Below are 26040 nucleotides of genomic sequence, written 5' to 3'. Positions count from 1 at the left end.
GTTTCCATAGCAGGGACTGTTCTGAAAGTGATTCTGTGATTCTGTTCGTTTTTTCCGATGCAAGATACTCTAACAGGTTAATGGAAAGGTTCTTTATATAGTCAAACCAGAACCCAGTGCTACACGTCTCCTCTCTCCTGTGGCAGGTGGCAGCATTTTTAACACATGGAACATTGTTGGGAACGGCATTTGTCGCACTAAGGATGCTAACTGTTCCAGGATTTGCACAGAACTCAGTTCTAGATAAGTGAAGGAAGAACTGATTCTGACTCTTGTTCTAAAATGCTTTTACAACCTGTAGTGATTTTCAAGCCTTAATATAGTTTTTCAGATTCTGGATTAACAGTTTGTTAATTTCCCCCTCTGATTAAATACACTTTCAGTTCAACTATAAGACCAAGACAGTGGGTGCTAAACATGATTTTTTTGCCTTGAGTTCTTGTAGTTGCACTCTAACAGAGCTTTAATTACTAAGGAAAACACAACCTTGTTTCAGCCGGTTTTGGAGCCCTATTAACAGTAGTCAGATTTGAACATAACTATACGCATATAAACTTCGGTAGCCATGTTACAGATGTATCAAGAGTCTGACAGACCTACCCAAACCTGGAATCACTTAACATATCATCCTTGACTGCCTGTTTGGTAGATAAGACACCATAGGGTGATGCACTGATCTGAGACTCCTGCCTGCAGCAATCAACAGAAGAATCAGAATGAGAACGCTGCCAAGAAGTTTATCCCTCCTGAGCAAAGTACTAACAGCATATGTTAAACTAGCAGTCTGCTTTCCATGACTTGCCCTCACTCTTTCCCTCCCAAATAGCAATGTCCTCATATGCCCCCATTCCCACTCTTCTGAAATACGGCTGAACAATCCATTCTCATGTGTCTTCTACAATCATTTGTCACAAAAATGAGAAGTAGCCATTACTCAGATTCTATCCACTTAAACAGCAGGTAACGTTCTAAGAGTTAACTCTGGATATTCTGGTTTTAACCAAGACAAGCGGGCCCTTAGCTAGCAGTATTTAAACGGTGTTTCTGTTTCGCTTATTTTATAACCCCCCCAAAAAAAACATTCTGACTTTGTGTTGGGTCTGAGGTCAATGAAATTGATGCTTCCCATAAAATGTACCCAGATTCAAAGAACCAAAGGAGAAACTAGGATTGCTCTTTGTCTGCAGTGCACAGACTTGACAGAGCCTTTTAAAGTGTATGCTTCTCTAGCTGGGTAGTTTAAACTGTGATGCCACAAACTAATGATACAATTTAAGCCATACAGGATCTGATGTCACACTTGGAACTAAATGTGTAAAAAAGAAGGTTCTGGTTGCTACATAGCAGAAAAACACTTTCAGTAAAGTCCCCAGCTCACTATTTTAACACAAGAATACCACAGACATTTTGGTAGATTATTATTAGTTATGCAGGGTTTCCATGTGCTACCGCAGTACAATCCAAGTTCAGGGTCCCATTGTGCCAGGCACTGGACCAATACATTATTTATATTTGTGAAATAAAACAAATGCCTTAAAAACTGTAAGGGATGCAAGCCATTTATTAAAAAGGCTTAGAAATGGCAGGATATTGGTTTTTTTTGGATCCAAGTATTACATAAAATACAGCCAAAATTGTACCTTTTAATAAGCCTGTAGTTGTCTCTGGGTCCTGGCAATATGTATTAACTATGCAAGCATCAGTCTTGTGGTCTGTATTGTCATTAGAAACCCCCATTAGAAACACATTTCATCAAATAGTTTGGGACACTATTCTTTATGGGTGAAATCCATGTCTGCTGAAAGACCAGCAAAATAGGGTTTAAGTGATGCACAGTCCTCTACAAAGAGGTGAATGTTACTTTATGGGAGAGATTTCTCTGTTACACCACATGTAAACCCACTGAAACCAGCCAATGGGACCTAGTGCCTGAGGTATTTCACGGGGGTTATAAGAGGAGAATTTTGCACTATGCATATGCTCTTCCACAAAACCACCTTACAAGAACCTATGCTATACTAATCCACTTCTTGAGCCACCAAGTAGCAGGATAAAATGGGTATATATGCAGTTTACCACCTACCAGAAAGTGAGTGTAAGAAACATGCTTTGGCAGTATTTATAAGAAATCAAAGAAAAGTCTAAATATTAGGGCTTAAAGTGATGCAACTATTAGATGAATTAAAAAAAACTTCACCTCCTTACGAATGGCCAAGTGGCAATGACTGTATCCCTGCCTTACCATTTGTTATGGATCCAAGTCAGCCTTCCCTTGAGAAGGTAATGTCTGTGTTGTGTATTCTCCAAGCATTCACCATGTGCTAACCACCACCTGAGCTGCATAACAAAAGGAAGGAAGCTGGATTATCTGAGGGTTGTGAATCATGAAGTATCCAAACACAGCTATGTACCTAATGACTTGTTAGCCTCATTTTCCAAAAGCAATGTGGCATTTAGAGTGAGGTTACACACAGATAGTATAAAGTCAACAGGAGGAAATCTGTTGCTTGCTGGAATAGACTCACCAACTCGACCCCAATAAACTTCTCCAAAAAGGAGAGAGAAGATTCTGGGCAGTAATTTACAAGATACTTATTGCCAAGTAAATTTGAGCCAAGGTACTAGTACAGTTTATGTAAGTAAAACTTTTTAGTTGGCAAGTGTTTTTTAAAATTCTCTTTGAATTTCCTCATATTCAAGTGTTTGATTTTTGTATCTTTCTAATCTTCAAATGAATAGCTAGGTATTCTAATTTTAATTTTTTTTGGTTTCATCAATTGAAACAAAGTTGTCTCTCCTTTGCTCATGTATATCCTTATTTCGCTTCAGCCGTTTGTTACAGGGTAACAGAAATGTTACATTTCTATTTTATTGATGTTAATTGGTGACATGAATCCCCGTTAGTGAATTTCTTCAATTTGTTAAATGTGCTGTATTCACAAAGATTCGCCCCATATGGATATGCTACAAGAACCTAAAACCTCCTGCTTTAATGTGAGCTGCCCCATTTGTTCAGGCAGTGTTTCTAAAGTTGGTGTTGCTAAGAGAGCAAAACTGAATTTTTCCATCACTCCTGTGCACACCATTTACAGATGGAGAAATGTAGGCAGAGAGGTTCAAAGAATCACCCAGTGCAACAGATGGAAGTTAGAGTCAGGGGCTTGGCACATGGATAGTTCTCAAGCTTGAAATGGGTGTTCAGTCAGAGCTAGAGAAAATTGACAGAATCTAGACTCAGTCATTTTCCTGCTCTTTCTTAGATATAGTGATACTGGGAACAGTTGGCTAGGACTTGAGGTTGGAGGTTGCCTTCTTCTTTAATATGAAATATTGACCACTGCAGTAAGTCAGACTAGATGAGCAAGTGGTCTGATCCAAGACAGCCAATTCTTTGACCCCATGTGAGTGCAATGAGCTCTATGCAGGTGTTGGTTTCTGAGGTTTCCAACTAGATTCTTTATTCTGTTTTACTCATCTCTTAATTTGCAATTAATGGAGGTTTATGGTCCATAAGGCTTTTCAAGGTGGTTAATAATAAAACAAGACATAGTCTAACAGGAGAAGCAGCAGAGAACAAGAGTCATTTGGGACATTTGGCCAGCATGATTCATAGAATCATAGAAGATTAGAATTGGAAGGGACCTTAGGAGGTCATCTAGTCCAACCCTCTGCTCAAAGCAGGACTAACCTCAGCTAAATCATCCCAGCCAGGGCTTTGTCAAGCTGCAGCTTAAAAACCTCTAAAGATGGAGATTCCACCACCTCCCTAGGTAACCATTTCCAGTGTTTCACCACCCCTCCTAGTGAAAAACGTTTTCCTAATATCCAACCTAGACCTCCCCCACTGCAACTTGAGACCATTGCTCCTTGTTCTGTCACCTACTATCATTGAGAACAGCCTAGCTCCATCCTCCCTGGAATCCTCTTTCAGGTAGTTAAAGGCTGCTATCAAATCCCCTCATTCTTCTCTTCTGCAGACTAAACAAGCCTAATTCCCTCAGTCTCTCCTCATAAGTCTTGTGCTCCAGCCCCCTAATAATTTTTGTTGCTCTCCACTGGACTCTCTCCAACTTGTCCACATCCTTTTTGTAGCGGGGGGCCCAAAACTAGACACTACTGCAAATGCAGCCTCACCAGTGCCGAATAGAGGGGAATAATCACTTCCCTTGATCTGTTGGCAATGCTCCTACTAATGCTCCAACTAACGATTAACAACATCTGCACCCTGGTCCGAGGCTGGCTTCATTTTGCCCACTTTGGAGGGCTTTGCTATGGAAAGTGAGAGGCGTTAACACAGAAGGGCAGGGGCTGGGTGAACTCTGAGGCCAGGAGTGGGCTGTTGGGCCCCAGGTAGCCACAGTGGGCATGTTGCCAGTGTAGGGATGAAAAGGGCCCTTCACAGGAAGCACAAAGGGCAGTCTGTGGTGCGGTTAGCTCTGGAAGCTCAAGTGTGGAGCAGCACAGAGTGCTGTGGTTATGCTGAATGTTAAATAAACTTGTTTACAAAAAGGCAGGGGCTGTGTGCATGCATATGCAGACCAGAGGACTGTCTGTACCTCTCACCTCTTTGTTGGAGCTAAGCAGGAAACTTCCATTTTATGATAAGATGAAATATTGAAAAAGTTCCACCATGCACTAAAAGAGTTGATTTAGGGATATCCCTTCACACTTAATGCTATAAATCCCTTTTACACTTTTTGTATCTTTAATGCAATCTGATTCCCCGATTCTTTAGTTTTAGATACCAAAAGAACTAACCCCCAGGGCTCAAACCAGCAAAAGAAAATGCATCGGAGTCAAAGTAAGGACATAGATGCATCCTACCGACACAATGCTCCCTGTGGCAGTAGTGGCATCTTTCGATGAACCGTCCATTCACTAGTCAGGTAGGAGGCAGATGTGTTATTTCACACAAAGTATAATATGAAGATGAATTTAACATAATAAATAGGAGATGGTCAGATACAATATAAGTGAAAGTCCTACTGTGGTTGGGTTAGTACAATGTGCTCCTTTATCCCACATCTACTGGTTATCCCACAGGAGTTTTTGCATGGTAGGTCTGAGATCCTGTATATATATGGTATAGACTTAGCTACATTGCTTTCTTGTGTCCATGTGAGGTTCTAGCTCAATCAGGAAGCAGTTTAAGGCACCACTGAAAAATAACTAACATGCACGTGCATGGCAGGGTAGATTCTAACAAGCTTAACTATTCTTTCGGGGAAGAGATCAACCACTGTTGTAATTTAGCTACAAACTGGATGTTAGGATCCAAATATTTAGTGTGCTACGTATAAAAATCATCTTCTCAGGATGCTGGGGTTTGCCGTCACATTTTAGATGCTGTATTTCTGTATTATCCTAGTGCTAGACCTGAAACCAGTTTTCAGCCCAACCGAAATCCACAATAATTAATAGATAAGAGAAATGTAAATGAATTGTTTAAGTGAGAAAAAAAACATATATAAAGTGATTTGTAACACCATGAAGTTGAAGCTGATTTCTCAGACTTCCGAATATCGTGAATAAACCTCTTCAGTCCCATCTGTGATGCCTGATTCTTAAGAGAAAATCCTTCTTGTTTTACACTAGCATCCAAAATCTTAGCATGGAATAAATATTAGATAAAATTTATTCTTCACTTGCCTCTACAGACACTGCAGTTTGATATTCTACAGGCTTGAAGTTCTTATGTGAAATTTCCCCAAAAATGAAAAGTTATATCAGTTTGCCAGGCAAATGGTCAGAACAATCCTTCTGTGCAAGATGCCCGAATGAATACTGCAGGAACAACCTTGCAATGTATGTTGCAAGCCAGTGTAGTTCCAAGATCTCTGATGTTTGGAACACAGGATAAATGCTTAGCAAAATGTTTAATCAGACAGTCGCCTCCTGCTTTGCCCCGAACCAGTGTTCCATCACAGACCCATCTACACTTTGAGGGGGAAGCCTGGTAGGTGAAGCAGTTCCCTAACATCACCTCAATACAATGACCCCAGGCCAGTGTGGAGGGGACTGGCAAAAAACTGTTTCTCTGTTTATAAAAATCATTCAAGACTAGACAATCTTTGGAACAATTCTTCAAGTGGTGGAACAGGGCTATTCCCTCAGTACACGCTAGCCAGCATAACTGCGGAAACCATGTGAAATACCAGTTGAAAAATGGCTTTTAACAGTCCCATTCAAGATGGGGCCTTAGAGAGCAGGCACATGTCTTGCTGATCATTCTCCTCCTTCTGCACCCTCTTTGCTTTGTTTCTGGGCCTGAATGAGCTTTTACTGAACCTCAGTCAGAGTTCAGTGCATTCCCATTCCAGTTCTTAGGATTATATGCAGTTCTGAGGGAAAAACTCAAGTAACTCAGACCCACCTATTTAGCTTGTATTTTAAAAAAGCTTTACATAACTACAACATTTCATAATGATTTTAACACTCCATTATTTGTCACCCAAACATTGCAACATTGTCCTTGTATATGGGAGACAGAAAATGAATAACTAGAAACTGGTTTGTCTGTTCTCATTGTTGAGGCTGAATGACAGCGGTAACCCAACGAAAGGAATTGAAATATGATTTTAACTTAATTGTGCTAGGATTCAGAACATACAACTCTTCCTCTCAGCTGCAGAGGCAACTGCTTGTTGCATTCCATACTCACAGGATTTATTTTGGGACTAGCCCAGTAGTTGTTTTTAAAGCAATACAATAGATTCTCCTCACAGTCTGCCCTACTCCATTCCCCCAGAATTCACTGTCTCAAGCTGCAGATCAAACCCTTTCCCCCACTGGTCACTTGAATTCCAGAGAGGACTGTGAGGAGGGGGGACTTTCTCTCTAGCTACTTGTGAAAATCTTTTGGGAAGGATGAAGAGATGTGGGGATGGGGAGAGGAGGTGGTTAATAAGCAGCAGATTTCCTGTGCTTCTGGGCTGTAAATCCAAACAAAGATGCTTACCTGTTAGGACAGCAGGGACCAGGAATCCGGAGAGCAACAGTAGGACCAGGCGAAGAACCCTGTGATGGGGCATTGCCTCCTCCAGGCACAGCATGTCAGAAGGAATTCTTAAAAATCCTTCGAAGGAGAAAAGGCTTGGAAATGTCACTAGTGCAATGAGAACTTTGTCCAGTCAGATCACAAATCCCTTCACATGGGCACGCAGACAGAGTGCAAACACCCTGCAGAGACTCACTGACACTGATTTCCAAGCAGACCTCCCTTCTGAAGTCAGGAACAGCTCCACCCTCTAAAATTTGTGCCTAAAAAATCCTCCCCTACCCCACGCACAGCTGGACCATTGGAAATAAGTTACCTCCTCCCCAGTCTGGTGAGTACACACTAGCGGTTGTTGGCTGAATGCTCCCAAAGGATCCAAGACTATGTTTGAAATTCTTACCTTTGGGGTGTCCGTCCCAGGTCACACTGGAAATGAATATAACAGGATTCATTACAGAAGCCACATATGGTTCGATAGTTTATCCTCCCGTATGTGGGGCAGTCTTACCAGAGCTGGCATAATCAAAGAACAAGGGCCTCAAACTTTAGGATTAAAGACGCCCTGAAATCAAGCCAGAGCAATTTCTTGGAATCTTCGTTTTCTGGACATAACACTATAAAGGTAGATTTACAATGAAGACCACACATTGCCCTCAAGGTCACATTTTACCAAAACCTGACAGTGGTCTACCAAGAAGCATTTTCTCAATCACAGACACATATCAGATTTAAACTGAACATAGATATATTCCTGTGTTGCTCTCCTCCCTCAAACGTGCTCAAGAAAGAGGGTCAAACAGCAGAGAAAAAATGCACAATTTTGATCTAGGGTCACCCAAGCACTTCAATGATGAAACACTTGGGAAACAATTAATGTTATAAAAGGAGAGCATTCCAGCTTGCTATTGGATGGGACGATTTCATCATGTTCTCTTGCAGTGGGTCCAGTATTTAAAAAAAAAAAAAAACAAAAAAAAAAAACAACTTTGTATGAAGAATGAACATCTAAACAGCAATTTCTGTTCAGAGAAGTGCTGTAGTTCAGAAAGCTATCTATACTATTTGAGTATTTAAACATGAAAGTACCCAGTTCTCTACGCTGTGAGGATGTAGTGAATTGGGTGGGTTTTTTGGTCATCGATTTCAAATTCGAAGTTTTTTGTTACAGGATCTCTTTGGAACTGTTTTCTTTTGATACGTAATTCAATACATTCTTAAATCAAGTAGGGAAGTTAACCCAGATTCAAGGTTCCTTTTATAACACCTTTTTTTGCTAGAGTAAATCCTATGCTAAAGCAACTGGAAATGGGTGGATGTAGGAAGGACAGAGTAGACTGGAAGCTGCGACCCAAGTCAGCTGAGACATTTGGAAGCAGAACTTGCTCCAGGAAAGAGGCCTGTGATGCCTCTCCCCCTACACTCAACATTTTCAGTTCACTGCTGCACAGAAGCCATGACAACTCTAGTTCCACACCTTACCTGAAAAGCAAACTGGGAACTGGCACAGCTGAATACAGACTGCCCCCACCAGAATGTGACAAAACTGTAGGTCCTCTTTTTTACCCCAAATATTGACTCAGCTGATTCTGACCATTCTGGAGGCTTAGGCCATCTTTTCACAACAATATAAAAGTTAACAATTTTGCCACTTTAAGTTATTCACTCCACCACAGCACTAACCTAAGGGGAGTGGCAGGATGTCAAAAAATTTCAGTTCAAGACACAGTGTGCAGTGTCCTTTCCTATCTATCTCATTATTTATGATTAAGAGGAGTCTTTCCACAGATGGCCATGGGAGTCAGATGGGGTCCTTGAAGGTAATGCAAAGCAATTGCTCCCCCACTCTTTTGCTGTTTCTGTTTAGCAAGCACTGGTTCCTTTCTACTCCTCATGTTTCTGGTAAGCTGGAAATTAACATGGATTCATTTACATTCTTGTGTTCCTGCAAAATCACAGCTTCAGAATGACCTTCTCCAAATTAAATGCTACTGCAAAAGGGAATAGAGCAGCACTTATGAACAGGTCACATGCACATGGTTACTTTGGCAACATTTAATAACTATTGAGAAAAATATATTTCAAGATAGCATATTTTAAACTAAGATAAATTTTGAGCTTAAGCACATTGGGGGTGGAATGGGAGCTCACCTGGACATAAGCAGGAAATAAAGTAACATCAACCAATGTAATCCTTTTTTAACATGTGACGGGGTAATGGACCAATTATCTTCCCATCACGTCCTTAAACTTTTGTGGGATTTTACTTACCAAAATGCAAGCAGCAGATGACAGCTAGCATTTGGATTAGGGGAAATAAAAGTATGATTTTGTCTAAAACTGGGAAATGTATAGAATGTCCTCAGAGAGCCCTTCCCACAATCTGAACTGCTGGGGGGAAGCCTCTCCCTTCTTTAGTGAAGATAACTGCGGGTGCTTGCTGCTTTACTCATACTTTTTTGTGTGTGTTTGCAATTCATAACAGAAAACTAGCCAGGGCTTGATCTTTCCTCTGTGAACATGTGCGCGCACACATGCGTATGGAAGAAAGAGGGAGTGAAGATTTCATGTCCATTTTCCAATCTCAGTTTACTGCTGTTTATTTTGAGCTCTAAAATTATCTAGTAGAAAAACCACCAATGTTCCTCAAGAGTGAAGGAATAAAGCAGCAGCTGTTGCTCCACGTCCTGTGTTTGCTTGTTTCTTCTTGATGAAAACTGTAATGAGGATCACGTTTCAGGTCTGTTTTAGCAAGAGGAATAATCTCAAAACTCATCTTAGATAAAAACAAGCAGAAAATGCACTCTTCGATATAATACAACCAGGTTTTATTTAAGTTCTCTCCCCCCCCTCTTCCACCCCCCTCCCACACACTGGCAAAAGTTCAGAGGGAGTTTAAAGTTTTGTAAACATTTTAACTACCCCTCTTCCCCCGTTTATGAATTTACAAAGCAAAGGAGACAGGGAGACCAGATTTGCAACAGTTCCAAGTCTCTCCATGCTATTGGATCCAAAAACTATATACAAGTCTGCAGCAGTCTCTGTATAGTTACTGTACATGTTTGGGGGGAGGAGGAAGAGAGAGGAGGAAGAGGGGAAGATTACCCCCCCAAAAAATGAATAAACCAAATTAAATAAAACCCAAAGCCAAACTGCTCTTGAGCAACTCGAGCCGCCTTCTTCAGACAGTGATGACAGAAAGAAAGACCCCTTTATACAGCTTCACCCAAACTGCAGCCTATCTCCCACAGGCACACTGTAGCCCTCTGGGAATGGGAGGTGGAATCAAGGGGGTTCAAATTAAGTGCATTTTGCTATTTCAGGTTTTTTAAACTTCTGGTAGTAGTGGGAATGCTGGGATTAGATAAGTATTTCAGTATTCTGGATCTGAAGTGAAGGGATGTTAAGTAATCGAAGGGGTAGTAGGGAATCAGTGCCATTGCCTCACCCCTCACTTTCTTCTCCTCCATGGTTTACAGGAATTCAGATGCTGCCAACAGTCAGGTTCTTTTTTTATAATCTCATTCCATTATGAAGATGATAGGTCTTTGCCCCTTAACTTGCATGTGGTTGTAACATAATAGGGAATCACTGCCATACGAACCCAGCTGAGACCGGGGGAAGGGAGAAGAGGGGGGGAAAAGGAAAGGAGGAGAATGCATTTTTGGGAAATAGTGTCCTTCCCCACCCAAGGCCCTAGCTGTCCCTTAAACGAGACAAATTCACAGCAGAAGGGCCTCTAATAAACGGGTCCTATCCCTATAAAGGTAATATTTAAGGGAGTAATTTTAACCTGAAATAGAAGAGATACACCCCCTCCCCCAGATTATGCATTCCCGTTTGTCCAGGAAAGCTGGACGATACTGGCAAGAGAACTCCAGTAACTATCATCACTGCCTAATGAGGACAGACTCAAGCTTTCCCTCCAAAATTTATGTGCTGAGAAGGGCTGGCAGGGGTGTGCAACACCAAATCAATCCAAGCTAATCTCCACCCACCAACACCCTCTCCTGCTGTTGCCAGTTCTAAAGTTAGCTTATGAATGCAACTCCTGGATTTGGAGAGTGCCTCTAGTCCTGATGAAGCACTGAAGTCAGTATCTGCGTAGCATTGTGGTTTTGACCAAACTGTTAACCACAAACTCTCTCTCTGCATGATTGCACAAGTTGGATGTGATAGGAGTGACCAAGGAAAGGAAGATACCATTGGCAGAATCCCAGTAGACTTTCCAGATAAATCAGCAGAAGAAATGACAGCACAGTGAACGCTCGCTGCCTACAGCCAGCCTTTTTGGGAATGAATCCTATCTCCTACCTACCCAGGAGACAGAGCAAAGTCCACACGTCTATAGGCTGACAGAGACGACGACTGTGTAACCTGGGGCAAAAAGGGTTTGTTGGGGCTAGAAGAAGCAGCCTGAGATGATTGATTCTGAGTCACTGCAAGGCGAAAAAAATGCAAGGTGGAGAAAGTACTGTATCCAAAATGTGCAGAATCCTTGGTTAACAGACACAGGAAAAGCCGGTCAAACTGCACAAGCTCAGTAGTCTTCCAAAGTCTCTATTTCTCCCATATTGAGCCGCTCTGATGACGCATTCACTGAAAATCCTGTAAAATAAACAATTTTATAGTCTGGGTGCGCATGTGTAAGTATGATATAAGGTGTTTTATTTATTATATGCAACAGCTGTTTAAAGACAGGAAGAGGAAAATACACGCCTAATTAAACTGTAGTAGAAATTCACTAAGGCAGAATATAACTACCCAAACTGCAATTTGACAGACGCCAGGGTTACCATTCAGACTTGGACAGAGTGCCATTCATCTTTTGTGATGAATCATCAACACCTTGGTCCTAAGTCTCTCAAAAGATGGTACCTTCAGCATCACTGTCTTCAACATCATGCCAGGGAACTGTATAGTACTGTTTCAGAAGGAAGAATGTTTAAAGCCCCAATGCAGCTGTATTTCTAAGATGCTCTTCAGTGAGGTATTTAGGTGGTGCAGGAAGCAGGGTTGGCTGGTGCAAAGATCTAGCATCCAAGGATTGACCCTGTTTAGCTTCTGAAGATGTGATGAATTCTCAGTCTGAAGTGGTATCAGCTTCCATTTTACGCCTGCATTTATAACTAGAAGCCTGATGGAGACAGTGCCCAGAGGTATAGACAGACAAATGTAGGATTAAAAGCACCATATGTGTTTGTTCTATTTTCAATACCATCACCCTATTAATCTATTAACTATCATTTCTCAGCAACATGACATTGGGGGAGGTTGTGCAAGACTAGGTGAGTGGAGGAAGTACATAGTTCATGGAATCTAACATACACTTAAAAATAACCCCAAAGTTTTTAATCCTATAAATGCTAAAGATCAGATGTACTAAAGAAAGCCAAGTAGGAAAGAAAGCAAACCCATGTTAGAAAGCCAATAAAAAACCAGTATCTAGAGAAGCATGATCTGGATAAGGACATGAAGGTTGTCACATCTATTCTAAACTTTGGATTTGGAACTTGAAAGTTTTCGTACAGACGTCATTTGAATACCAAGAGTTGGAAAATTGTTGCTCTCTATCTTTTTGTGTGAGGAAACTACATACAAGGAACCATGCTTTGTTTTCTTTAGATTGTATATGTATTCAGAGAGTTTAATATGTGATGTGCAACAAATTCAATTATATATCTGTTATATCCAGTTTAAAAAAATGGATTTAAAATTGCATATGCTTACTGCATTTACAAAGCCAAGAGGGCTCCATCTGGTGGTTATTTTGGACCTATTAATTCCTGTAATTTAAAAGACTGTTTTCTAGTGAAGTACTTTTAATAAAAGGCTGTACATTTAAGTTCCACTACAACTAATTTTAAATAAAATTCTATATCTCAATTTAATGTCACTGACAGAGCACCAGATTTTAACCATTCAATTAAGTAACAATATCTGTTTCTGTTGACATGCATGTAGCCAGACAAGGTAGGTGAGGTATTATCTTTATTGGATCTGCTTCTGTTGGTGGATGGGACACATTTTGAGCTACACAAGAGTTCTTCTTCAGGTCTGGTGAAGGAAGCAAAGTGCATGTAGAAGTAAGTTTGAATTAGTGTTTACAGTATTCATATAAAAATGTGCTGTATGAACACTAATATGAAAATACTTACTTTGCTGAAAACAGTATGTGCAATCTACTGGACAAGAATGCTGATTTTAATCTAGTTTGAGGAGTCCAGTACTGTTTTCAGGGAGGGGTTTAAAATGTATTAAAATCTCTTCCAATGTACAATATGGATGGATTCACAAAAGTATTAGTACAGCGGTTCCCAGACTGTGGTCTATGTATCACCAGAGGCACACAGGCCACCTCCCAATGGTATGTATCTGATTAATTAAGGCCTGGTCTATACTTACCACTAAATTTGATGGCAGTCGACAGGAGATTATGTAGAGTAGCTTGTGTAACTCCCATCGACTTCCTAAATTCTATTGAGCGCGGCATCCCCACTATACTGCATCCTCTTTTACCGGTGATTTATTAAGTCGAATTCCGGATTGACTGAGCCGGTCTCCACTTCTGCTCAATCGATCCTGAAGAATCGATCTGACGGCAGCAAATTTGCTGCCGTCAGTAAAGACATACCCTAAGATTGCAGAATTCTTTTCAAAAGTCAGTTCACTCCACCATCTCAGATGGGGTAAGTTTATAATGCATTTATTAATATTTTGCAAGACTACAGCTTTTAAGACTGTTTTCATACATAGTCTGTATAAAAAATTGGTGGTGGTACTACAAGTGGTGGCGTTTTATGTTAGTGGTGTGCAACATGGTAGAGTTCGGGAATAGCTGTATTAGTAAATACTCTCTCTTAAGTTACTAAGTAGAAGCAAAACCATTCAAGTTAATGGGAATTACGTGGCTAAGCCATTATGCAGCTTTTGACATATTTCCCCCGATTTTTATTTACGAAAGCAGGAAATTCAGAACAAGAAGACTGTCCACTGGCTAGAGATGTGAGGTCTATAAAAAGAACAAGACCTAGGAGATGAGAGAGGCAAAAGAGTGCTGTGTCAGATTGAACCCCTAGTCATGGGGAGAGTAGATAGGAACAGAAGAGTTTACTATAGGAGTTATATGGAGATGGAATTTTAGTTCTTGTTTTATTATGGCACACACCTGGACATGATTATCCTATGCCAGTACTGCATAGACTCCTGATTTCTCACTCTTTTCTAATACTGCAACAACTTAGCACTTATTTAATTATTTTCACCTTCAAAGCACTTTACAGACATCCTCACATCAATCCTACTGTGGTAAAGTAAGAATACTCCCCATTTAAAAGAGAAACTGAGACAATGACCATGGCCACATAAGGCATCAGTATCAAATCCAGGATTAGAATCCTGGAGTTCCTGATGCCAAATCCTGAACTCAGAAAATGCCTCTGATCCTGAACAGGTGACCAGCTTTGCTCATTTCTTTTTAAAATTTGTCCTGCCAGAGGGATACACATTAGGGACTATGCCTTGCTGTCCATACTGACTCCTGATACCACCACCACAGATGTACCTGTCTAAAAGGCCTGCCTCCATTTGTTTTATCACTTCAACCAAGCATGAACCTCCTTAAGCACCTCCTTAAACCACCTCAGAAGTTTATAATTCTATCATATATATTGTATACTATACTCCCTGCATCACCTCTAACAAAGGTAGGAATATTGGACTTGCAGGGTCTCAAAGCAGCTTTAAAAAATGCAATTAATTCTTTACAAATAATTTAAAAATACAGATGACTCTGAAGGGACTTCATCCGTCTTTCTTGCAGATATTTAATATATGAATAAAAGTCTTAAATGACTTATAAAAGACTCAAAAAAGACTTTGCCAATAGAACAAAAATTATGGACCTTTATTCCAATTAAGCCACTTAGGGGAAAGATCCTAGTTTTGCAGTACCAAAACTCACCTAACAAGCTGGGATCTGCTCGAACCATTTTCTGTTTCTTCTTTTTCTTGCCACTCTGCACAGCCTCAAAGTTGGATTGCTGGTTGTTGCTCTGATTGGTCTGAAAGACGGAATGCAGTGCACTATGGTTCATCCCCCACACTGAATCCTAGAAGAAATAAATTCTAGATTACAAGCTAGAATTAAATGTTGTTTGTTCATTGGAAGTACACAGATGATGCCTAGTCACTTTCCACAGGACATGTACAGTAGAATATCCATTAATCTATCCAATATATTTACCTTTTTCATAAAACTAATCCTGCACCATAAAATTATCTCCCTATAAGCTTATTTACACAAGATCTCAGACAGTTACACATCTAACAAGGGATAGGTAGATTCTGTAGAATTCCATAGTAATACCTGAAATATGTTTCCTCCCCCCATTCTAGATAATCTACCCTCTTCACCACCAGGAGCTATATACAGAGATGCAGATTTTAATTAAGCCTTTGCTACCCTCTCTAGAAATACTATCAACGTACTTCAAGATCCTCCTCCAAAGCAAAGGTCAAGCAAACATGTACCTGCTGCTGCCGCTGCTGACTGGCTTTTTGTTTGGCACGGCGCTCTAGAAACTGCTTGGCAAATTCCTTGGCCTCAGGGGTATCTCCAAGGTAGGCTCTGATGTAATCATGGACCTCATAGGGAGACTCCACCTCCTTCAGGAAAGAAACAAACGTGGGAACTGCAATACGAGGGGAAGAAGATGGACCATGAGAGAGACATGTGTTGATGCAGGAATGTGTGCATGCAAAAAGCAAACAAACTTTGTATTCTTTTTTCAATTCCTACTTTGTCAACCTAGCAGCCATTGTAAACAGCCTCTCCTGTTAAATTCCCTATTTAACGTATTGTTGCAGACATTCTACTCTTATTTTACCTACAGAAAAGGAGACAGCCTCCCCAACCTACTGTGATGTGCAAGAAAATTAGGTCTACAATCATAAAGGCAAATGAACCATTGCCTCATGATTGGCAGTTCCTAACTACTCATTCTGCAGCAGAGTTAATATCAGTAGCTCAGTGACCCCCAGGCTCAAATGGACTATCAACCATCCTCTGCTCTGATGTCACAATCAAGACAACTTTACTGACTGAAGCACTGATGCAGAGCATAGCTCATCCAGACTGTATCACAAAAATGCTTTAGAGAGACAGTGACAGAGTTAATTATATTGCATGTATTTAGAAATAGGCTAGATTCTCATCCGTATGTGACCTGTCACCTCCATCCAAAAGGAATCATCTGTGAGGGTGGGAGAGTGTGAAATGAGTTCCAATTCCACTCTACTTGCAATATTTTACCCAAAGAAGGAAGACAATGCAGTGCAGTTTATAGCAATGCCATTTCCCAGCCAATTATGCCCTCCTACTGAATGAATCTAACAGCACCTTAGTTAAAATGCAGTCATTACCTGCAGAATTCCGTGTGTGCAAATGTACAAATGTGATGCTCTTCATGTAATGTTACAAGTATAACATTCACGTTCTTTCCCATTTCTTACCATCCAAGTTGTTGGCTGTGTTGAGTGCATGAAGCATCTGTTCACACCACTGAGTGAATCCATCCTGGGCTTTATTAACTCCTTGGAACAACTTCAATAGCTTCTCCTCTTCTTCCAGCTTCTTGTTCTGTCTGCTCGTAATTCCTATAGATTTACTGAGACAAGAAACTGTAATATCACATATGATGCCTGAAATAGCCATCCGTTTACTTAGAGTATATTACCAAGATTATAGTATATAGCCTAAAAAGATCAGGGTTGTACAGAGGGCCAGTAATGTTTAAGAGAGAACTTATTTTCCTAGTGGATGTGAAAAATCAAAGAAATTGGGGCTCTGAGGACAGCCCATAAACTGTTTGTTGCTAAACACCATTTTAAGACAGCTATACGGAATTCTCAAGAACCAGAGGTGATGAAGCTATAGTTGGTGAAAAGATCAGTGCAAGACTGGCAATCCTTTGCCAAAAACAAACTCATCCCCTGATTCCTACCTGAGGCTGGCATTGCTCTTGTTTTTATTGGTTGAGTTTCGAGGCCCCACTTCCTTCACTGCATCATCCCAGAACCCCATGTTTGAGTTTTTGGTGTCAGCATTGCTCCAGATGCTGCTGACCAGATCAGATGCCCACTGGCTGGTGGGATTAGTGTTTAGAGAGCCCCACACTGAATTCCCAATGCTGCTGTGCAGGTTAGAATGCTGTTGAAACATAACAAAAATGAGACCCTGATTATTACCATCAGATCTGGAGGAACAGCAGCAATGACTCACAAAACCGAAATAGAATGGGATGTGAGGGGAACAATGCATGTGACAATTATCCATGTACTGGGTAGGTAAATAAGATATGCACCGTAGTATTGCGGACTCTGTTCGGCTGCTGGTGCTGCTGCTGCTGTTGCTTCTGCATCTGCCTCGCCTCTTCCTGCTGTATTTCCAAGAGAGATTTGGTAGCACCTGTGGGTTTGGTGACATTACCCCAACCTGACATTTTTTGTTGCTGCTGCTGCTGCTGCTGTTGCTGCTGCTGCTGGAGGGCTTTCATTAGTTCACGCTGCTGACGTCTTTGCTGTCACATACAAAAAGAAACAACATGCCTGTCCTTACTCTCAGAAGATAATTACAATTTGGGATTCTGGTTTTGGGATTCTTATTGATTTTTTTGTGGATACAGGAAGCACTGTTTTTATGCCTTTACACTTCTCTATTAGTTTCTATAAGAAAGTACTTTTAATTGGGAGTACTGAATGGAAAAATGTCATTAGCCCGTGACAGTGACTAAATTAGTCTCAACATTATGACACAGGCAGGCAGTCAGTCACTCAATTTCTTGCTACTCTAACTCTGGAGACTACACTAACAACCCACTTCCTATGCTGCCGTTGCACATAACCAGGAAGCAAACAGTTTGAAAATTAAACTATGACAGAAAATTAAGAAATATTTCCATTTTTCTTGCTTTTTAAAAAAGTAATTACAATTTTAGGATTGTAGCACTTTATCTGTTGCTTTAAGTTTAAACAGAACTTTGCTTCCTCAAATTTCTGAGCCATTAAGCCACTTCAATGATCAGTGTACTCCTAACTCCCTGATTAAACATGGTTTAAGGCAAATATCAATCTCCCTTTTTGAACAAAAAGATAAAGACCATAAAAATCTTAGTGCTACAAAAACAGGTGGGTCAATGGGGTTGAGTACAACAACTGAAAATAAATAATTTTATTTTCCAGAGTTAAGAACTAATAGAACTTTGTTTAAATGCTCCAAAGATATATCTACAAATGTCAAGTTCAGAAAAATGTTAAATATTATAAAACAGTAAAAACACTGAATCTGTAAACTAATAATACTACTGTAGTGAGGATATAGAAAACATGGCACTTCTTAACAAAAATAATGTTATATACATCCACACAAGCCAGAATCCTTGGCATAATTTAGGCCTACGCCTTTAAAGCATGTCAGTTTCATACAGGATGAATAACCACAATGGTTAACTTGTTAGGCTTAGCCACAATTACTTGCTAAAGAGGAAGCTACTTCACTGTTTACTTTTTTCTGTACAGACGTATCCTAAGAATACTTGTTGTCAGTACAGGGGTTTATGCAGTCAAACCAAGATCCACAACAGCTCTACAAATATTCACCATTTTGGTACTGTCACATGCACATTTGCAGTCTGTTCAGAAAGATTTGCTCCTAGCTCTGTGAATGCACTTCTATGGTACAGCTAAGCAAACATTTTCCTCAACTGGCATTTAGAGAAATCAGCCCTGAGGTTTAATGTAGATAACATTGCTGATATACTGCCTAGACTCCATTATCTTTAGCCATAGCAAGTGAAATCATTATAAGCCAAAGAAGATCAAAGGCTTGTCAATCAAGCCACAGTGGTGGGGCTAAGCCATCAGTCAGGAGAGTTATTCCACCAATTTAATTTTCTGCTTCCATGTGCAAAAGGAAAGAAAAACAGCCAAAACCCAAGAACGACCAAAATCGCTTGTGGCCTATAACAAGAATAATGTAAGGGTCAACAGCCCTTAAAAAGCACCCCAAAAGCACTTTTATAAAGTGTGCATCATCTCGATCCCCATATTTTTCTATATTACAAAGATCTGCTGCATTCTTTTACAATTTAATTTCCCAGACACTATAGACTATAGTTTTGCAAATCCCATCCTGACCTGCTGTAATCCCTGCTGTTCCAGTCCTGAATGTCAATAAGAATTTACCAATGCACCTGTTATTCAAGTTCTGACTGTCCCTGAAAACATACACATAATACATTGCTGGGATTACACTTCAAAGAGGAGTCATCTCCTTTCTAGAAATTTGTATTCAAATACAGTTTAAGCTACAAATTAAATTAGTTCAGTAGTTTCAAATGAGTACTTACTGGTTCTTTGCCTGAAAGATAAAGTTGCCCAGATGACTCAGTCCTATTTAAAAGTCTGCTTATTCCTGTTTTGGTCTTTTATATTTAATCATTTGAAAAACAGCAAAGTATAATCACAGCCAATTTTACTACAACATATGGCTTGCAGATCTCAAACCTACTTCAACGGAATTTACCTCCTCTCGAAGCTGCCGCTCTCTCTCTTCTTCAAGCTTTTGGATTTCTGCCAATGATAATGTGGTCTGGGACTGACATGCTGCTGAACTGGATTGCTGACCCCATGTTGAAGAAGAAGGGAGCTGGGGAAAAAAAGTAGTAATTAATTATAATTATAAATTCTCTGAAGTGAACACTACTGAAATGGTAAACATACAGACAAATCTTTTGATCCCACTGAAGAGAAGAGATACTATAATATACTCAAAGGTCTGGTTTAAAGGTATTAGTTTTTCAGTTCAGTTATATTTTTGTTACAAGTGCCCTCTGCTGCAAGACAGCATCAAGTTAATTATACTCAGCAGGCCAACTACATAATAAGATACAAACTGTTAGTCCAAAAATAGCAATTACTTTGGGGACCAAACTGTGTGTGCATTTGCTGAACAAACAGATTATTACAAGGCCATAATCCATTTTGGTCAAATTTTTCTCAAAGATAACATGGTATTTATGTGAAGCATATTTAAGGTTCAGTTACCTCACACTAGAGGCTACTAAAACAACTGAAAGCCACTACAAATGTTTTTCAAATTAATAACTACAAAAAGGTGGAATTTTAAAAAGTCTCTTGCAAGTGCTAGCTGCAAAGTGAGTTGGGGCCTTTGATGTAGAGATGACTCTTACATAGACCAACAGATGCCACCTTTCCACTGGACAAACTAAGCCACACCCTTTCAGATCTCTATCAACAACTAAGCTCCTTAAAAAACAAGCCATAACTCTCCTCAAAGTGGAATCAAGAATTATCTTACTTTGCAAAGTCCTCTTCTGGCAGCTTTTCTTGGCTGGCTTAGCTCTCTCCTTTTCCATTTGTTTTAATTTATGCTCCCCTTGTTTCTCTCATCCTTCCCCAGACACTGAGTATCTCTCTCCCCAATAACTCTTTGCTTTGCCGTCTCCTTCCTCACCATATGGTTCCACTACTCAGTTCCCTTTCTCTTGATTCAATCTGATTAACTAGATGCTTTCCAAGCTAGCTCCATTGGTCCTGCACTATGATGCTGTTTTCCCCTCACCTAATATGTGCTGGGTAAAGGAAGTTAAATTGTAGAAGAGTGTTACCTTCATCTGTGCAAGTTGCTGCTGCTGCTGCTGCTGTTGCAACCGACGCAGAGCCTCCTGTTGCTGCTGCCTCTGTCGTAATAATTCCTTCTGGCGCTGGAGTTCCAGCTCCTTGCGCTTTCGCTCTTCCTCCTCAAGCCGTAGCCTGGCTGCCTCTTCTTCCATGTGCAGTCGGTTTTCCTCTAGTCGACGCTGGGCCTCCTCCTCTTCACGTGCCCATTTGGCAGCCTCCTCTTCCTTCCCAGGATACAAAGAAGAGTAAAGTCTCTAAGAGGACTTAAAAGATCTAAATTATTTCATGAAACATGTGATGTTTAGAAGGCCTGACAGAACAGATGGAAGCTTTTTATTTAATAGTACAAATGTGGTCTGTAAAAAACACATTTATTAAACTTTACCCTTTTCAGGCTGAGAAAATAATTTGGTCTATTGTCTTTCAAAATATGTTTCACAATACTCCACCAAAGAACTGGATTAAAAGGGGAAGTAGTCCCTACGGTGAAGGCTAACTATAGGTCAGACACTGACAGAGGGAAAACCAAATACTGCCCCATCTTTTCCCTGGAATTTTTATTTACATTAATACTGTGCACCTCCACTGCTTTCTACAAGTTCTCTCAGTCAAGTGTTACTGTCAACTTTCAACCCATCAAATGAGGAAAAGTAGAATAAGGAAAGGAGAAGAGGTTTTCAGATCAGATTAGAAATTGGGAGATGGGAAATTAATACTCAGAATATAAGATTTGGCTATCTCAGTCTGCTAGAATAGCAAAGATGAAAGCTCTTGTGCCAACAAGTACAAGATTATGTGTTGGGATAAAGAAGGAAGTATTACTAGATGAATTGCTAGAGTAGGGAGGGGAATAGAGTAACATACTATGACAGGAAGTTCTGAATTTTAACAGTGGGCAATTTTAAAGTGGCTTCTGAAGATAATGTGTGGGAACAATGAAGTTGTTTGAGCGCTGGTGTGATGTAGACACTTTTCAAAAGAAAGTGCGAGATGGCTGGCAGAAGGAGTTGGCACATAATGGAATCTATAAACTAGGACTTCGGAGGCCATCAAAAAAGGAAGTTACAGTAGCCAAGGCAAGAAGATATGAAGCATGGATGAGGTTTTCAAGGAAGAGTGCAGTCTTGGCAAAGAGGAGTCAAGCAGATTGGAAAACACAGGCAATGCGGGAGAAGAGTCAAAGATGATATAGTATTCTGTAGTAATATCCAAAACACTACATCTTACAGAGTAACTATTTTAGACTATTATGGTACAGTACTGTATGTATTTTGCTCCTCTTTTTAAATTAAGGAACACAGACTAAAAAGCTTAGGCCACAACATATTATGGAGCCACAGTCAAATGTGTAATGGAAAACAAAACATTCAACAAACATAGCTCTGTCACAGGCTGGCTGGCCCCTTAAGCTATCCCCACCCAGCTGAGTGTGACAGTGACTTAATGACCGATCCAGATTCAGAGGATGAGAGAGAGAACTGTTTGTTTAAAAAGAGCTGTGAACTCAGTGAGGAGAGGAGACCCAGGAGAGAGTGGAGCAAAGAGTGTTCCCTCTCTGGAAGAGGCCCACAAGGAGCAGGTTAGGCTCTTTTGGGGTGGGCCGAGATAGAACCTGTAAGGAGCAGGGAGACCCCTGAGGTAAACTTCTGGAATCCCTGGGAAAAGGAGGCAGTGGGTGGGGAAGACTGCTGGAGGAAAAGCCACTGAGAGCAGGCAGGCTCCTGTGAAGGGCCAAAGTGCCGAAGCCTACTGGAAGATAGAGGCCTCAGGAAGGCTGGATACTGCTTGATACCGAAGGCAGTAGAAAGGGTTGAGCACTAAGCTCAGAAAATAAGTTGATTATTTGGGACTCTGAACTACAAATGGACACTTTGATACCCTGGAAGGGGTTTGAACTAGCTACTTCTCAGCCAGAACTGAGTGGCATGCAAAGACAAAAGACAGATGGCCAGCAGGGGGGCAATGGAGACACCCCTACTTTCCAGCCTCCTACAAAATGGCATTGTACAAGGAGGCGCTCTGGTGGTAGTTGTGAACTATTACCTACTCCACCTTCTCAACAATAAAATTTAGATAGCTTCCCATGAGACCACGTTTCGTTATTTTGTAACCTAGTTGAAAGGAAAATTTAATCTATGTTCATTTGGTTTAATTCTGCCCACAGGCAACTGCCTGATCCTCATCCTGATCAGAAAGGATCATCCTCTCCTCAGCTGGCATTACTATGAAATCTGTTTACTCAGTTCTGACATCTCCCATGTTTGAACATGGTAAATCCCTTGCACTCATTTTCACCTGTTTACGAAGCATCTCTTCTCGCTGACGTCTTTCCTCTTCTTCTCTTCTCCTTTCCTCCAATCTTCTAAGTGCTTCCTCCTGTTGTTGTCGTTCCTCTTCCTCCCGCTGTCGTCTTAGTGCAATTTCCTGCTCTCTCTGCCGCCTCAAGGCTTCTTCCTGAAGATGGAAACAAAAGGAAAGTGTTAAGTGATGTATACCAATTCACTTTGAATTGCACAAGGACTCACAACACAATGTGGTCTGGCCACAGTTGTCGTCTCAGGGAAACCCAGGACACCAACTTTTTTTTGTTAGTGTTAATACATTAAGCTATTATAAAATCCTAGAATCCCAACAATACCAAGCCATGAGCTAACAAATTTTGTGGTGGGACCATGCATCCCCACGGTAAGTGAGTTTTGATAAGAACTTTGGTATTTTCTAGGCTGGAAATGGCAGAGTATCTAAAATCAGTATCTGACAATATTTTGCTCCCATATAGGGGAAGACAGAAAAGAGCAGAGAACCACCAAGACTTCTCTTTCCAGTGCAGAAGACCTGCATCTCCTTCCTTATATACAGGTCTTAAGGAAAGGCAAAGTAGCTCAGAAATCTCTCTCCTTCAAGTGGCAGTAGCATGTAGAAATCTCTTTGGAGGATCTCATCATTATCTACTGCTTCTCCCCTACATTCTGGAGCTTCTAAATTATTTATAATTCATGGTGCACTATAAATCTGAAACTACATAGCTTGCAAGATACAGGTATATCTGGTTGCAGAACCCTGGCGCACTAAGCGGCAACATTGCCTGTGAAAGTACAAGAAAGAAAGGAAGTTTTCTTTTTGAGGCAGTAGCAGCAGCAGCAATTTCTCTCTTGACTCCCAATTACAAAAGACAAGATTGGACTTCTCAACTGTGGTGGCTGTTCTCCTTTGTTTAGTGGTAATTTCTTATCCCCTTTGTAGGAGGGAGGAATACAACTTGAGATTTCCCCCAAAATGGGGTGCTAAATATTTATCATATATTCGTTTCCGAACATCTGATGACAGCAAGCATCCATGTTTGAAGAGAGTATGACTAAGATTCTCTCTCTCTCTCCAACTGTTCCTCTCTTTTTAAAGTCAGGACCATTATTTAATCTTTAGAACCATTTGGAATTTCAAGATATGAGTACTACCGTTTAAAACAGGGCTTGAAACATTCCTGAACATCTGCTCACTGAAGATATAACTTAGAAGCTTGAGTGAAAAGTACCTGCACTGCCAGACCTCTAGGCCACAACTCCCACTCCAAAGCCACACAATTTAGGTAATCACATTTTCACTCCCCCAACACCAATCAACTCTACTCCATGCTCAATCAAGTTCTATTTCCCCATATGGTGCTTGAGAAGTTTTACTTTTCCCTTCCCCTTCCTGAATCAGCCCACTTGCCCTGCTCAAAATTTCTACTCACATGTTGGGTGAGCAGAATTTTAAAGTATTTTTTTAAACAGTCATTATTACACACAATTTCTTGTTCTTAACAGGTTAATGTCAGTGTTTTTAATCAATTCTCTAGATAGAGCAGCACATCATAACAACACATCAAAGAGATGCACAAATCTTGCAGCATGCACTGAAGGTCACACTAGTTTTCAGCTCTGTTGAATTAAGAAACCAAGTGAATGCTAAAACCATGATCCTTATCAACAATCCTATACCACATCACATGTACTGCATAAATGAAATATAAACATAGGAATTCCCATACCAGATCAAGCCAATGGACCAATTTACTGTCTGGGACAATGGTAACCACAGATGCCTGCAGAAAATTGCATAATGGACAATTATGGAATGACCTGCCAAAAGGGGAAGTTTTTTGTACTCCCCAGCAGGTAAATGTCCTGAAATGTGTTTATATGCTTCTGTTATCCTAGCTAACATAATGGGGGTTATTCTAGGAAAATGGCTTTGGGTTCCAACTAGTGAGAGAAAAATTGTGACCCTCTGACCATTTTCTCTTTTTGCTTATTTAAATGCTATTATGCTATATTAGAGGTGGCCCCAGGCATATGTAGGCCAGTTCTGGAACACATGCCTACAGCTGAATGACATTCACCCATGAAAGGAGAAGGATGAAGCAGCTGCTTTTTCATCTAGCTGACAAAAAACCTACCTTCCCCTAATCTTCACCAATTACAAGCACTTTCGCTGGCCCCAGTGATGGAGAGAAGGGACTCAAAAGATCTTCTGCCCTTCCTGATGCTACTCTTAGATCTATGGGGAAGGGTTCACAATATGCATTTTTTTTGTTCAGGGAATTCAAGCAAAGTTTTAATCACAGAATATCTCCCTACCCAGACTTAGGGGCAGGCACAATCTCCAGTCGACTGGTGTTCAACGTTCACTACCTGAAAGTAAACCAAAGGCACAGGAGCCACTGGGTTCCTCTTGTAAGCCAGCAGATCATTGACACCCTTGCCCCACTTTCCCTTGTAGAAATAAGAGCGCAAACATAGCAAGAGTAATACTGTGGAGACACTCCTTCCTTTCTCCAAGTATGAAACCAGAGACATTATTGTATCATAGGCAGAGAAAAATTAAGGGGAGGGCACAAAGAAGGAACTGATCTATTTTTAAGAGTGCTAATGATGAGTAGGTTTGATTTATAAACAAATGAAAGCAATAATCAAGATCATGAAAAGTTGTGAGCCAGGTGTTTGAACTCCTAGGTGTGACCAACTAGACTCCACTGTTCAAAGAGAATCTTAAATTGGATGAGTGAAAGAGGGTCATAGTCAAGTGACGATAATGCAATCTCCCAACTTTTCTGATTTTTTTCCTTGCTGTTTCTTTCCCAGCCTTCACAGGGTCTTCATATGCAGTGTCACACAAACAGACTTATGAACAGGGGATAAATGCAAAGCCATACAACACAAACAGACAATGTCTGTCAAAGGTGCCATTTTGACTATGGGCCTTTCTCCAGTTTTAGAGAATATGAGGCAAGAGCCTTTTGGACCTGGGTAATTTATGGAGCTAGTATACTGCAATATATATTCCGATCAATTAATTTTGTGGCA

At 40.5% G+C, this 26040-nt stretch overlaps 1 protein-coding gene across 6 annotated transcripts in view; it reads right to left on the bottom strand.

The window, feature by feature from the left end:
- Nucleotides 1–8853: 8853 nt before the first annotated feature.
- The window catches only part of GIGYF2 (GRB10 interacting GYF protein 2), a 140993-nt gene continuing 123806 nt past the window's right edge, over nucleotides 8854–26040 (bottom strand). For 2 of the 6 annotated variants that reach the window (XM_067538800.1, XM_067538801.1), the window contains 9 exons: nucleotides 22991–23149; nucleotides 20683–20919; nucleotides 19578–19700; nucleotides 17359–17574; nucleotides 16999–17204; nucleotides 16508–16662; nucleotides 15527–15687; nucleotides 14958–15105; nucleotides 8869–11602 (listed from right to left, as the gene is read on the bottom strand). In XM_067538800.1, the coding sequence (XP_067394901.1) occupies nucleotides 11535–11602; nucleotides 14958–15105; nucleotides 15527–15687; nucleotides 16508–16662; nucleotides 16999–17204; nucleotides 17359–17574; nucleotides 19578–19700; nucleotides 20683–20919; nucleotides 22991–23149 (1473 nt within the window). In that variant the 3' untranslated portion in view covers nucleotides 8869–11534. Of the gene's footprint in view, nucleotides 11603–14957; nucleotides 15106–15526; nucleotides 15688–16507; nucleotides 16663–16998; nucleotides 17205–17358; nucleotides 17575–19577; nucleotides 19701–20682; nucleotides 20920–22990; nucleotides 23150–26040 lie in introns of those variants that run through there. The other 4 variants (XR_010918140.1, XR_010918141.1, XM_067538799.1 and 1 more) reach the window with 4 other exon arrangements.

The sequence above is a fragment of the Emydura macquarii genome, unplaced genomic scaffold, assembly GCF_026122565.2.
Source record: "Emydura macquarii macquarii isolate MOO-44397 ecotype Brisbane River unplaced genomic scaffold, CSIRO-AGI_Emac_v2 contig_499, whole genome shotgun sequence".
Taxonomy (NCBI): Eukaryota; Metazoa; Chordata; order Testudines; family Chelidae; genus Emydura; species Emydura macquarii.
Note: the sequence above shows the minus strand (reverse complement) of the source record. Positions and strands in the feature narration are given on the sequence as shown.